The 14198-nt window shown below is 43.1% G+C and overlaps 1 protein-coding gene across 4 annotated transcripts; it reads left to right on the top strand.

Moving 5' to 3' along the window:
- The first annotated feature begins 8174 nt into the window (after positions 1 to 8174).
- TMEM100 (transmembrane protein 100) lies at positions 8175 to 13878 on the top strand. Of its 4 annotated transcripts, XM_045513793.2 has the most exons (4): positions 8200 to 8274; positions 9534 to 9579; positions 11041 to 11183; positions 12657 to 13878. In XM_045513793.2, the coding sequence occupies exon 4, from the start codon at positions 12721 to 12723 to the stop codon at positions 13123 to 13125; it is 405 nt and encodes a 134-aa protein (XP_045369749.1). In that variant the 5' UTR covers positions 8200 to 8274; positions 9534 to 9579; positions 11041 to 11183; positions 12657 to 12720; the 3' UTR covers positions 13126 to 13878. The 4 variants fall into 4 exon arrangements, with proteins under 4 accessions (XP_074198864.1, XP_045369749.1, XP_010949395.1 ...); XM_074342763.1 differs by lacking the exon at positions 9534 to 9579 and having other exon boundaries at positions 8175 to 8274; XM_010951093.3 differs by lacking the exon at positions 8200 to 8274 and having other exon boundaries at positions 9514 to 9579.
- Positions 13879 to 14198: the final 320 nt, after the last annotated feature.

Below are 14198 nucleotides of genomic sequence, written 5' to 3' on the forward strand. Positions count from 1 at the left end.
AGAAAATGGTACGAGTTGGATAACCTGGTCAGTGTTCTCAAATTTAAAATGGAAGAGCTAGACTGGATGGTTATCAAGCCCTCTTGCAGCCCTAACAGTACCTGTGATTGGGACTTTTTGACTTCTTTGTATAGAATTTTACACTTTGTAAGTGCTCTTGAAGCCTACATGTTAGGGGCATGAAATGGTTAACAAGGATGCCCTGGCTGGCTGCAGCTGGAGGGGAGTTGATTGGTGGTAAACAGACACACACACACATACACACACACACACACACACACAAGTCTCCAAGCCCACATTTTCTCAGCTGAACTCAATCTGGAAACTAATTAATTCTGCTAAAAAGGAGGGGGACGAGATGTAAAGCAGCCCACCACAGTGTTGGGAGACACAGAGGAAACAGCAGTGGAACGCCCAGGGTGAAAGGACGTCATACAGTAGGTGAGCAGAGGGAGAAACAGAGAGAAAGAGCCTTCTTGAAGGTAATAAATAACTGGACAGGCATCCTGTAGGGTGCATTAGAGGAGAAAAGAACCTCTACGAAGAGTGGATGAGACTGACTCCCTACTAACACCAGCATTCTGTGCAGTTGTAGATACAAAACCTGCTAATTTCCTTCCACTAATACAAAAATCTCAGGAGACAAAGCAGCCACAGTCCCAGCACAGAGCAGAATAGGACTCAGAGAATCGGCTTGGCAGCCCCCTAAGGATGCAGAACGTCAGACAGACCTAGAGCCGAGAAGGGTCAGGCCTGGCTGCGTCTTTTTCAGGATCTGGGACAGGGAGCCAAGCGTTGGCCCTTTAGGGTTTCCACGGTGCGTTGTACAGCAGCATGCTTAGGAATTGAGGTGGCCTCATTCCCAACAGCAGGTTCAATCATTTCAACAAGGTTTCTTATATGTAGAATACTCCACATTAAAGGAATCCTCCAGGTGTTACTATAGAGCGTTGTATTGTTTGCGTAGACCTGAACTTCCAGCCCTATCCTGACTCTGTGCCCAGAGGATGCAAATGTGACAGCAGCTCGTCTCCGTCAGGACACGTCGCCTTAACCAGGCTTCCTTCTGCACTTTACAATTTTACATACCCAGTGGCATTCCGTCCACATACAACCCGAAGGCATGAGAGTCTCCTTTACTATCTTCATTTTCCAAATGTGAGAAACTGAGGAACAGAGATGCTAATTGATTGGTCCACAGTCACCACATTTTAAGCACTAGATCCAGCCAAGACTAGCCAAAATCTAGGTCTGCTGACAGCTAGTACCTCAGTGAAGTACCTTTGCTAAGGAAACGTGTATTACATGTTGACTATGCATTAGGTGTTATGCTTTGGCACAAGGATATGCTTTTGCAAACTCCCAGAATCTCAGAGGTGATAGACAAGCAAACCAATTCCACACGATTTGGTGAGGGCTGTGATATTTGTAAGCTCAGAGCACTATTCTCAACTAGGTACAGTTTTGCCCCCCAGGGGACATTTGGCAATGTCTGAAGACATCTTTGGCTCTGACAACTCGGGGGTTGCTACTGGCATCTAGTGGATGGAGCCAAGAATGCTGCTAACATCCATCAAGGAACAGGACAGCCACCCACAGCAAAGACTTATCCAGCCCCGAATGTCACAGTGCCTAGGCTGAGAAACCCTAGCACAGAGCAGTGTAGGGACACAGTGGAAGGAAACTCAAGCCTGCCTGGTCCACAGATGGAGGAGGACTTTTTCAGGGAAGCAGACGGTGAGTAGGCATCACCCTGAGTATCTAAAAATGGAAACCAGTGGGCGTGAGGACCATGGAATAGTGTGTTGCATTTGTAATTTGATCTAAGCTGAAGCTGACCCTTCAATAAAAGGGAATCACTGATGGTTTTTAACTAGAGAGCAGTGTGGTTGGGCTCACGCACTCAATAGCTTGCTACATTAGTGTCAAGCAGAGGATCTCAAGCTTCATTTGTGATATGGATAAAAAAAAGCAGATTCCTGACCTACCAACACACACACACACGCATACACACACACACTCACAAAATACCTAATGCAATGATGTAATGAGCCCAGAAATCTGTATTTTTTGAGAACCCTATGCTATTCTGATGCAGGTAATCCAAAGATTTGATAGTGATAAGACTGTGATCCCACCACAAAGAAAACAAAAAGGAATTTCAGAAAGAGAGGAATATATAGACTCCTCCTTTTCTCTGCTCTAATCTATGATATGAGAATCTGAGCTGGGTGCTTATACAGGAATCTACTGTGATAATTCGAGTCACGTAGCAACACAGCTGCTCCTCTCTGGATTCTGTGATCTGGAAGGGGAGAAGCATGCTCCACGGGACACCCTCTTCACAGCCTCTGGGGAGCCCAGTTGCTTCTGCGAAACTTGAAAGATTCTGTGTCTGAAAGCCTTCCTGGTACAGCGGTACCTGCTTCCTGTTCCCGGAGGGACTCACCCTTGGGCTTTCCCATCAGTCTTCCCTAAAGCTGGATGCTCCTGTGTCCTGTCACATGGCCCCGTGAACTGAGGTCTCCAGCTTAGATCTTGTCGTATCAGCCATAGAAAAATAAGGCTCCAAAGAGGGAATTCTGGACCCTGCTCTGGCCTTCCAAATTCAATTTGCCATGTATTGCGTTATTGATTTCCTTGGACACCCCACACTTCTTACAGCATCAGCTTTGGGTCAACGAGAGTGGAAATTAGTGTGCACTCACTGCAATCCAAGAATTTCTGATTCAAACTGAAGGAAACCTTTGCACTGTGATCAGTCTCTGAGCCAGATGCCCGTGGCTCTTCTCTCAGGGAAACAGAGGAATGCCCACAATAAGAGGTCAAGGGCTTTGCTGACAGATGCTGCCCCAGGGAATATTTTTTTAAAAGGGGTTTCCTGGTAGCTTGGATAGTTGTGTTAGCTATTTTGCCAAACTGTTTTATCTATGTTCTCTGATGATAATATAGGAAATTATAGGAGCCCAAGTAGGATTTTTAAAATAGAATAAAAGGAAATAATAGTAAAGGATCTACAGATGGGACCCTGAGAGGCTGGGTGTCTTGCCTAAGTCCACATAGAGGAAAAGAAAGATTTAAACACAAATTTCTTGACTTCCAGTTTATGGTTATTTTCATTGCACAAGAGTGAAGAGTCAGAAATGTTCATTTTGTTGTGGAAGTGATCCAAAACCTTACCCTGTAACCCCAGGAAGAAAGATCAAGTCATATCAGAGCTGTAAAGAAAGTCTTCCAAACTAAGTTTAACTTAGAATATAAATAGCAAGAAATAAGTCGAAAGAGAGAGTTTCCCCTGAGACCACTGAGCCCCTCAAATTGGAAGTCATCCAAAGTTATCAATGGCAGATTTACTAACCATGCACAGTGGCCAGTTGGAATTCAGAATGGACTTAATGACTTCAGTGTACACGATGGAAGAAACATCGTGTTCTCATTCTGTGGCCATGCACTGTCTTGAGATCATTACTTTTACCAAGTTTTACAATTGCTTTTACAAAGACAACAATGCCTGTTTCCTGTATAGTTGTTTAAGTAAACAAGAAGGAGACAGCAAGGTACCATCTCCTTTGTGAAGCAAGACTTTAAAATTTCTCTCTAGAGAATGAAAGCCAGAAATTGGCTCTCTGCATTGTTCCATAAGTTCCCAAGATAAATAGTTCTATTTTGACCTCAGTTCAGCTGGACAAATGGTTTTGTTTCCCACTACCCACCCACATCGCGGGCATCAAAGACTTTTTAAGTGGATAAAAATGTTTCCAGTTTCTTAAGTTGATCCTACTCTCAATCAACGGGTCACTATGGAGGCTCTGTGGGAAGGTGATTGCATGTTTTTTCTGGCAAAATAGTTTTTTTCAAAACCCCAGAGTTCATTGTGGGGGTGAGAGTAAACTCTTTATGAGCAACAGAAAGAATGCAAATCATCTGAACACAGACACAATATCGCGCGGAGATTAGGAGGTAAACTTGGGAGTCAAACGGGCTTTGGTTCTGGTTCTGGGCACCACCATTTCCCAAATGGTGACTTCCCAAGACAAGTCCCTTAATCTCGCCATTTTTATAATGAAACTATCTGATATTGACCTCTGGATTATTTACAAGTATTAAGTGACATAATAAATCTATAAAAGTTATAGCACATAAAGTAAGTGTTCAATAAAAATTTGTTTATTAGATAGAGCCTGTTGTTGGGTCTACATGGTACGCACCATCCAAAGAATACTGGGAAAGTGCCAATAATCGTTGAGTAATTATCAATCATAATTGGGTAATTAGTACTCTTGGCACTAAATACGTGGACACTTTGAAATACTCCATTTGAATAATGATCTTAGTTTTCAGATTTATCTCTGATTTCGGTGGGGAGGGGATAGCTCAGTGGTGGCATGCTCACCACGCACAAGGTCCTGGGTTCCATCCCCTTTACCTGCACTTAACAGAATAAACGAGTAAATAAAAACTTATATCTGATTTCAATGTGGAGTCATTCTTTATTTATTTGTTCATTTATTTGGCAAAGACTTTCCATACACACACACGCACAGTTACCGGTATTATCCTTTGGGAATTTATGGGAGGTATTCCAATCAACATGGTTTTGGAAAACCCCAATGGGAAGCCTTGCTTATATTGCACGAGGCCCAAAACATGACATTTCTAAAGAAATCCATAATTGGAGTGGGACTGCTTAAAAAAAAAAAAAAGAAACCAAATAAAACTTTAATTCACAGGGCAATATAAAATTAGCTCTTGGTAAGACAAAGGCGTTTCTCCACATGTGAAGTGACTGGAACTTTCTGTATGTACCTTTGTCTGTGAGTAGTACTTTGGGGTAGAGATTAATGGGAGGAAAAAAACACTTTCATTCCCAGAAAACATCGCAGAGGTATTTTTCCCATACTAGGCACTGTACAAAAATAATCGCATAGTTATGTTCTTGTTTTTGAGGAGTTTAAAATTGACCTTTAAAACTGAATCCATATGTGATTTGCATATAGTCAGTCCTATTAAAGGTTCCAATTAGAATTCTTAAAATATTTATTTCTTGTTCTAGGCAGAAGGTTAGCAACCTCAAATCATGTCTGTATATTGCCTGTGTGTCTGCAATTTTGTGTGTTGGCATAAAATGAAGTGAGTTATAAATTCAATCATAATTCTAGTGGAACATTCATCTGTGAGCCCAAGACAGCACTATTTGGAAACTCAGACAATGCTTCACGAATTTGTAGTCAGGCAGCAATGCGACTTGGTCTGGCACGTGCCTCTCCGCTGGAGAAATGGAGAGCTATGCTAACCAGACTAAGTGCTAACTAAGTCCTCCACCCCATGCCTGCTCCTTGCTCTGCCTCTACTTCTGCTGATATATCAATAAGCTCTTAATTACCTAGGCTTAAAAACCTTACAGACCCCTCTCCCTTGATAACCGCAGCCCATGAAATTCACTGCCAAGTTTTGTTGATTCTATTCCTTTCCCATGATCACCGGCACTCTCACCTGGACCATCACAAAGGTTTTCTAACTGGTCTGCTTTCTGCCTTCCCTGTTTTGACTCTCCCCAGATCACTCCTATGCATCCCAGTACTCTAATCAAGCTACTACTGACAATGCACGGAGCTGACTACGCCATCCTGTTCAACTTTGCTCTCCAAAGTCCAAACGTTGAAGCAATGATCTCACTAGTCACCATTTCCAGTCTTTAGCTGGACTGCTCCCAGTCTGCCCTGGGCTCTCTCAAATTCAGCCACATGGGCTACTCAAAGCAGCCCAGGCCCTGGAGCTAGACCTGGGAACAGGAACATCCTCTGTACCCCCATTTCTTTCTCCAAAAAAAAAAAAAAAGGAGATAACCAAAACTACTTGTGAAAATAAACTCACGTTCCTCTTACTCAAGCACAGAGCTTAAAAATCTATGGTTGAATGTTCCATTATTTGGAGGAGGGCCAGACTGGGTGCACCCATCCTGTGCTGGTCATTTTAGGACACTTGCCACACAACCGGGAACTAGCAAATCAGGTCAGAAGATCCGTTCCGCTCTATCTATATGGCACAAAGAGAAGCTGGCTGACCCTTACAGAGCGCCATCGATTATTAGCTTTTAGAAAATGTTACACGCTGCAGGGCAGTTTCAAATCCCCAGCACCAGGCTGCTGCTGAAGCCTAGAAATTTTGTGCTGATTAGGAGTGGACTGGGCTCACACAATGTTGCCGCACATTTTATGGAAAGTGATATTTGTCAACAGAGGCGAGGGGCGATTCTTTCCGTAAAAAGGCATAGAATGGCCCCGTATTATCAGGGACCAAGAGGAGTGGCAAAGGGGCGAGGGCGGTTTGGTCCCTTCCCTTCTCTGGAAATGTCAAAAGGTGAGCTCCGCAAGCCCCTAAATACATGACCCGGAGCCCACTAGGGGGCGCTGACTCAAGGGCTGTGACCTTTTCTGGGGGAAGTATTGGCACAACTTGCTGTAAATCTTTGCCTCTGGGCTTCGCATCTTACACCTCCAAGGAAGAATATATATCAGTATAAAGGATTGTGCAAGGTACACGGGGATGTATCAGGCTCATTGCTGTTTCAGCATAAATTTGGATTTTGAAACAAGAAAATCCATTCTTCTTGTCTGAGGCCAGAATGACAATCAGTTCTTGTTGAAGTGAGAGATAATTTTCTCATCCGTCCCTCAGGTCCCACTGTGTTATTTGATTTCAGCAACTCTGTTTTTTTGTTTTTTGGTTTTTTTTTTTTTTTAAGTGTTTCTGCGATCTTTCACAGTGACTCAGGACAAAATGGGTAAGAGAATGGTGACCAGGAGGTGTGTTTTCCTTTCTGTATCCACCTGGATGTTATGAGTTTTGGGTAATTGGAAACTGATCAGCAGATAGTAAAATACAGATTTAAGGCATACCTGTTATTCCACTTGGTACTTTCAGATCTCTCTATTTAAAGTCCTAGACCTCAAAGAGAAGTGCCTTGGGGCAGGGAGAGGGGGGAGTAATAACATAGCCTGTTATCCAGAATGAACACACAAGCACAGATCGCTTCCCCCAAATGTCCATGATTTCAGAGCAGAAATGCAGACACACCCTTAAAAGAAGCATTGGAAAGGAGAAAAACTGGCCAGCTTCCTGAATCTCACTGAATCCAATTGGACTAGGTGATGACCGAGATTAAAGGCATGTGGTGATTGGACGGACAGAGGGCCAGGAGGAGCTGGCATCTTCAGGGCTGCTAGGAATGAACCAACTCAACCACACCAAGCAAAAGCAAACTGTAATATGTAAATATGGGCGAGTAATCAAATGGACATGGGTTTGCTCCTCACAAAATGAAAAGTGTGTGTGTGTCCCCAAAGGAGAAATTTCTTAGGTCTTCAACGGCGTCTACCCAGTGGCAAAATCAAAATGTTACCCTCTCCAATTGGGAAACTGAACCTTTGGTGCCTCCTGAAGGGAAAGAGGCAAAAATCTTTGTCATGGTACTCGCCATCTTCCTCCTTCACTTCTGTACCTCGCTCACTCAAATAACTTTGTTTCTGGCTTGTTTCTAAGTAAAATGAGATTTTTGTTTCCAAATTTGGGGGAGTTTTCTCCAGAACAGTGAGTGTTCTTAACCCTGCTCTTTAAGATGCCTTTGGTGGAAGGTTGCCTGGGTCGCTCAGTGATGTGATCGTCTAGTGTACCACCGTTTCCATGGTGCCTTGTCGCCCTCTGATGGACAGCGCTCATAGGACCTCTCCTCTGGCTTTACGGAGACTGCCCACGCAAGGCGCCAAATACTATTCCGCCATCAATCCTTTTCTTCTTTTATTCCTCTCATTACTTACATATTATGGTGAAAAAAAATTAGTTTGCTTTCTCACTCCCCCCTTTCATACTCCCCCCACTCCACAGCCTCCTAGAAGTACAGAATAAGGGTTACAAATTCTTTTCTGCAGGTTAACAGTGTTACAGAGGGATAGGATCAGAATGGTGGCTTTGGTTAGGGAAAAACCTTGAAAATGAAAGCCTGAATGAGGATACAAAGAAAGAAAAACAAAGGAGGACACTTTCCAAACTTGGTTCCCTTTAAAAAAAAATAAAGTGGATTGTATTTGTCATAGAAGAAAATAACAGTAGCGCTTAAGGGATTTCCTCTCACCAATTTTTCTCCGGTCCCTTAATTGTGTGTAAGCCTGTTGAGTACTTTGTTCACGGTCCCTAGTGCAGCGATTTGCATCCCCCTCTCTGGGTAGCTGTTGGCCAGAGCTGGCAGCTGTCTCAGTCCAATTCTGGCTGGGAAAGGTAAGGATCTTTGCCTTGGTTTTTGAAAGATCTGGGAGGGAAATGTTAAATGTCTACGGAGGGGTGGGGTGCGGTGGGGGGAATATAGATTTCATTCATGAATTGGAAGCTTTCTGAAAAGTTCTCTAAGCTTAAAGGAATCTTCTGGAGCCATGTGTTTAAAAAGAACCAGAAAGATTTCCTCTCCCTTCTGAAATAAGGCTGGCAGAAAGCAAGCTGGTTGCATTGTGGATGAAATTTTGCATTTGTGGGCAGGTGTCCCTTAAAGCATTCCGAGGAGTGTTTAATATCTTATAGACACGGAGAGGAGGAGTGGGGGAATCATTCAAAGACTTCAGGGGTTGATCACTAGGAATTATCTTTGAATTTTAACTTGAAGATGGAAAAGTCACTTAAAACTGCAGGCGTTCAAGGGTATAATGAGAGTTATCTGTTCTTTAGATACAATTTCTTCTTTATGCCTAAGCTTTCTACTTCTCTGTATTTATCAGTACAAACATCAGCTGTCTACTTAGAGTCTGGGGATGCGCATCTGTGTAGTGGGGCAGATGTGCACACTGTTAAGAAGAATTAAGGTGAATGTAGCATCTGAAGCCTGAAAAGGCTAAAGAAAGCTTTGGTATTAGGAGCAATAATGACAGACCAGCTGTGCTCCCAGCACACAGATACATTCACTGCCCCTCATTATGAATTCAGCCAAAAGCTCACTGTGGGAAAAAGGTGCCTCCGGCTTCTGTCTGGAATAAGTTCAAATCATCTACCTCTGCCTTTGGCAGTGGGGGAACATGATCTTCAACAGGCTAAGGTGATATTCAGAGCTTCAGTGAGGTTATTGGATTATTTGGCAGATGGGGAAGGGGCCCCTGCTAGGAAGCAGAGAGGAATTGCCTCCAAAGGCCGCAGTTCCCAGTGGGAAGACTGGTGCTCTCATAAGGAGCTTGGCAAGAACCTCTGATTATGTAACTAGTGGCCCCCGTATCCCCATCTTCCCAGGGCTTTGCTGGCAAGTGCTGAAACATGCTGGTTCTAATTATCCCCTATCTCAAACACCAGGTGACAGCACTCCTCCTGGATGATGGCTGTGTCCCTTTACACCCCCGTTTTAGACGTTCAAGGATAGTGATGGCCAGAAGCCCACCAGGCACTCATCCTCCTCAGCAGGCTAGGCTCCCCGCACTTAGCCAGGATATAGGAACTTTCCAACTTCAATTTTTTTTTTTTTTTTAATGATGAAGCCCTCTCTCTGGTTTCCATCCTAGAAAAACGGACTTCTGGACCCTCTCCTTTTATGACAATATCACCAAGGTACTGTTACTGGACAAGGTCAGAAAGAGCAGACCATTGTGGAATGGAGGAGAGATGTCAGAATATCCATGCCCTCTGTCAGAGCTAGACAAAGCGAACAACTCAAGAGAGAGAAGAAAACAAATCTCTTTCAAGATTTAATTTATACTTGTAGTATTAATTATATCAATTGGGAAAAAGTTATTCAAACTTGAACAGATTAAAAAATAGAGGATGGATAACTTTTAGCTACAGAAGTATAGGAACGAGCTTAAGTTGTCACCCAGTATTATCTCATTTCCCCCCAGGAAGACAATCTGGGGCTTTAAATTTTTAAATAGCTTATTTGTAAGAAAGTCTAAAGCTCTAAGTCCATCGGAGCGAGGGAGTGGGAAATAGACCTTTAACTTTATTGTTTGAGAGTGTGACATATCAAGCCATATATGTTTGAATGTTTCAAATGTCTTGCTCCTGAAAATGGGTCAGAGAGCAGCAGATTGGCATCAGACAGGAGTTTGCTACAGATCTGCTAAATCAGAATCTACATTTAACAAGTTCCCCATCTGATTTAGGTGCCCATTAAAGGCTAGCATTCAAACCAAAGGTTTCTCTTTTTCTGTGTGACCTTTGTCAGATTACTTAACCTCTCTGAGCCTCATTTATAAATTATTTATACACTCATTTGTAAACCAGTGAGAATTCATGTTAATGCATGCACCTTGCATGTGCCATGCGCATAATAGATGCTCTGTAAATGACAGCGATGGTGATGATGATGATTTCGGCATCACCAAAGTCACTCACTTCCTAGCATGAGTAATCATCCTGTTTAGATCAGGATGACTGGTTTTCCCCCTTAACCACAAATATTTGTATCTCCCACCCTCTTTCCTAAATGAATTAGCATCAAATAAGGGGGATTTTAAGAAAGTTTTCTATGACCAGCACACATATATGAATAAATAATTCTTGGGAAACCTAGGAACATGGGTTTCTGCTGGTTTAGAGGCTGGATTCAGCTGCCCGATGACTTCACAGCTGTTCCTGATGCCCTAAAAGCGTCTGTCCCTTCGGCTGTGTCCCCTCCACTGGATCTGCAACGCTGACTCGGGGATTTTCTTATGAAAATGCCTGCTGGGTGGGAGGAAGATCTGGAGGTTGGCTGGGGAAAAAATGAGTAACGCAAAGCGGTGTACTCAGTAACTGCTGCAAGAGAAATAAAAGTAAAAGCTGGCTTCTGTCTCTGGGGACTCTAGAGTGATTCTGACTTATCAAGTCTCTGAGTAGAGCTGGGGGAAGCCAAAGCAAAGAACGAAGGAAAAAAAAAAAAGTGGCAGGGAGGGGCAATCCGGCAGGGGAGGAAATAAAAAGAGAGAGAGGGAAAGACAAGCGTCATTTAGGAAGAGGTAGAGTCGAAGAAAGAGCTCCGGGATCTAAAGCCAACTGTATAGTCCAGTGTTTTCTGTCTTTTCTTTTCCCCAGAGGAGAGCCTCGTGCTGTCAATTTATTAACAGACGTGCTGTTACAAGCGCTCTTCCCAGAAGTTGCCGGAGGAGCTCACAGGCTGCGGTTCCCTCTCTCCCAAGTCCAGTGGTCTCCCTGGTCATGGATTGCATCTGTCGGAGGTATGTGTAAGTAAGTCGTTTGGGGACAGAGCCGAAGTCTCATCTTTAGTGTGAAGATTTTTTTTTTCTTTCGGACAGAATCTCAAATATCCTTTTACTGGCCTAGCCAGTATTTAGGTATCATGGAACAGCAGTGATTAATTTGGTGACTGAAAATTACATGCAAATAGGCAGCTCTTAACTTTTAGCTTCGTTGCCCAGGGTGTGATATTTTGACTCCCCCAGGGCAAGGGAGAACCTATGTGGTTTGATTTGGGGTTGAATTAGTTTTCAGTGGATGCTTAGTATGATCAAAATACTCATCTCACTGAAACTGTCTCCAGTATCTTCCTTTAAATGCTTTCAGTAACTGTAACGGCTCAGCCCTTTAGCTGCTAGATCACTTCTCTAGGACAAAAGAGAATGACTGACCATGTCTGAGCAAGACAAGAGTGTTCCCTGATTTCTCACAGATGGCATTTCAAACAGATGCTTTTGAACAAGGGTCTCAGATTTCATCCTGAAATGTTCAGGTTCAAAATGTCTAGAAAGGTGCATCTCAGCAAGTTTTTGTATACAGAAGCATGGTGTAAAAATGAACTTGTAAATCTTTATTGAAAATCGAGTATGCTTATTTTTAAAAACATGTCGTGGTACAGATAATATCAAAACTCCTTGTTGAGTTTATTGGGAAACTTATGAACTGCCAGCTAATTACTTAACAGTTGATTTTATCTTTATCATAAAAGAGCACAAAATTATGTCCTATGAAGTTGTTGAAATGTTTTTTCCTATTTTTTCCTTTTCAAATGGATCAGAGGATATTGCTACATTTTGGATCACAAATCCTAACCTTACTGTCACTGAATTTTTGCCAAACTGTGCCCCCACCGTGGACCCAGGATGCGTGTTGCACTGTATTTGATAGTTACCCCAATAAAGACTTGCTGACTGTCGACTGATGTAAAAGAACATCATTTGTACACTGGCTGCTGATTTTGACATTGATTTGATGCACAGTGAATGGGCGACAGTTTGGAAAGAATGCATGTTATGCCCGGAAACATTGGCAGAGTCCAAGGTGCTGTGAGTGTGGAACGGACTGTGCAAAGTGCCGTTTATAACGTGTTCTCCTCTTGAATGAGGCTGATTTTGGAATAGGATTGAGGCTTTTCTGTGTGTTTGGAGGAAAGAGAAGCAATAGACAAAGCAGAGAAGCTTGTAAAACATTTGTAGACCGCCAGAGTGTATTAAGTGCTGTAAAGTGCTTCCTGCTTTTTGTATCTTCCCTTTCTTTATGGTTTTTCTGCTTTATGTCACTTTCTGCCCAACACAAAGAGAAGGCAAACAATCAGGGAAAAAATATTAAAGTTGATTTTCACGTGCATCCATGCCTCCTAGAAAAGAACACAGTGGTGTTTCCCCCAGCTCTCTACTCTGACTTGCAGGGCTCACTCTGATGCATTTAGCTGACATCTCCTGTCTTCTCCACAGCTTTGGCCCTGGTGAGACGGCCCAGGTTAGTCTGTGAACTCAGCTAGGAAACGCCACTGTAAAAATGACCGAAGAGCCCGTTAAGGAGACCGTGGGAACCCCAAAGTCCCCCAAGCCAGGGACAATGGAGAAGAGCCCTAACAGAGAGGTAGTGGTCACCATGGTTCCCCTGGTCAGTGAGATTCAGCTGACGGCCGCCACGGGGGGCGCCGAGCTCTCCTGCTACCGCTGCATCATCCCCTTCGCCGTGGTGGTCCTCATCGCCGGGATCGTGGTCACGGCCGTGGCTTACAGCTTCAATTCTCATGGCTCCATCATCTCCATCTTAGGCCTGGTCCTTCTGTCGTCAGGACTTCTTTTGTTAGCCTCCAGCGCCCTGTGCTGGAAGGTGCGACAGAGGAGCAAGAAAGCCAAGAGACGGGAGAGTCAGACGGCTCTCGTGGCAAATCAGAGAAGCTTGTTTGCTTAGGACTGAATGAGACCAAACGGGGTGTGTGGCCTGAAAAGCCTACTCTCACTTGATCAGCCAGTGCGTCCAGGGCTGGTGTGGCAGAGGATGGACTTGCATTGCCACAGACGAGAGGCATGGGGGTGCCTTGGGGGTGGAGGGGTTCTCGTCTGGTGTCTTCTTTCATGACAAACTTAATTCTAAGGGCTATTTCTGAGACTGAAAAATCAACTTTTTCTCTACATTAAACGTTTTAGGGGTCACGGGAGGTACGTGGCCTTAGACAACGTCTGATTCACCTTGGAAAGCAGGCAAGAGAAGATGAAAAGATGGACAGTTCTAGCACACCAGCGACCTGCCTCCAGAAGAAATAACCCACACTTTTAAGATGCTGTATCATAAAGACATTCTGCTGAGGGTCTAAGCTGCCTTGAACTTTGCACACTCCTATGAAATTCTGTGATAATTTTTTTCCCAGTAAGTTGATTTCCTGGCAACTGTTTTATTTTTCACTCTCAGTAACTCATCACTGGTGGTACTTTTCTTGAAGAATAACCTAATATTTTTTATGTTTTAACATTGGACAGTTTTTAGATGATTGTCATGATAAGTCAGAAGTTAAAAAAAGGTGAAAGGTGTAGCTACTAGGTGACATGGGGGGATAAATTAATATTAAAGTAATCCAATATCGCACTTTTGATGATTTTTATATTAAAGTTTAATGTACATTTCATTCAAAATAATAAATACTCATTGCTGCTGAAACTTCTTAAATGCTTGCTCCTGCTTAGCTCTTGTTACTGCGAGTCTAAGCTGCCCGTCTTCCTTGCCTCTTTTGCGACGTCAAGTGTATTTTTCTCAAATGCACACATTGCTTCTTCCTAACTTAATGAAAAGATTTTTATTTTTATCACATCTTTTTCTTTCATGACTTCTGAAGAACAATATTAATTATATTTACTATAGTCAAAAAGTTTTCTATGCCATTACAGTTAGGAAATCAATGCCTGGGGTCAGGAATTTTATAATATGTTGTTAAATGTGGGTGAGATATTTATCGAATGTTTTGAATATTGTCAAATATTTGCTTGACA

Source organism: Camelus bactrianus, chromosome 16 (assembly GCF_048773025.1).
Source record: "Camelus bactrianus isolate YW-2024 breed Bactrian camel chromosome 16, ASM4877302v1, whole genome shotgun sequence".
Taxonomy (NCBI): Eukaryota; Metazoa; Chordata; class Mammalia; order Artiodactyla; family Camelidae; genus Camelus; species Camelus bactrianus.

Bases quoted from the DNA above. Each gene is read 5' to 3' on its own strand.
- TMEM100 (XM_074342763.1), top strand. From the start codon at position 12,721: ATGACCGAAGAGCCCGTTAAGGAGACCGTGGGAACCCCAAAGTCCCCC.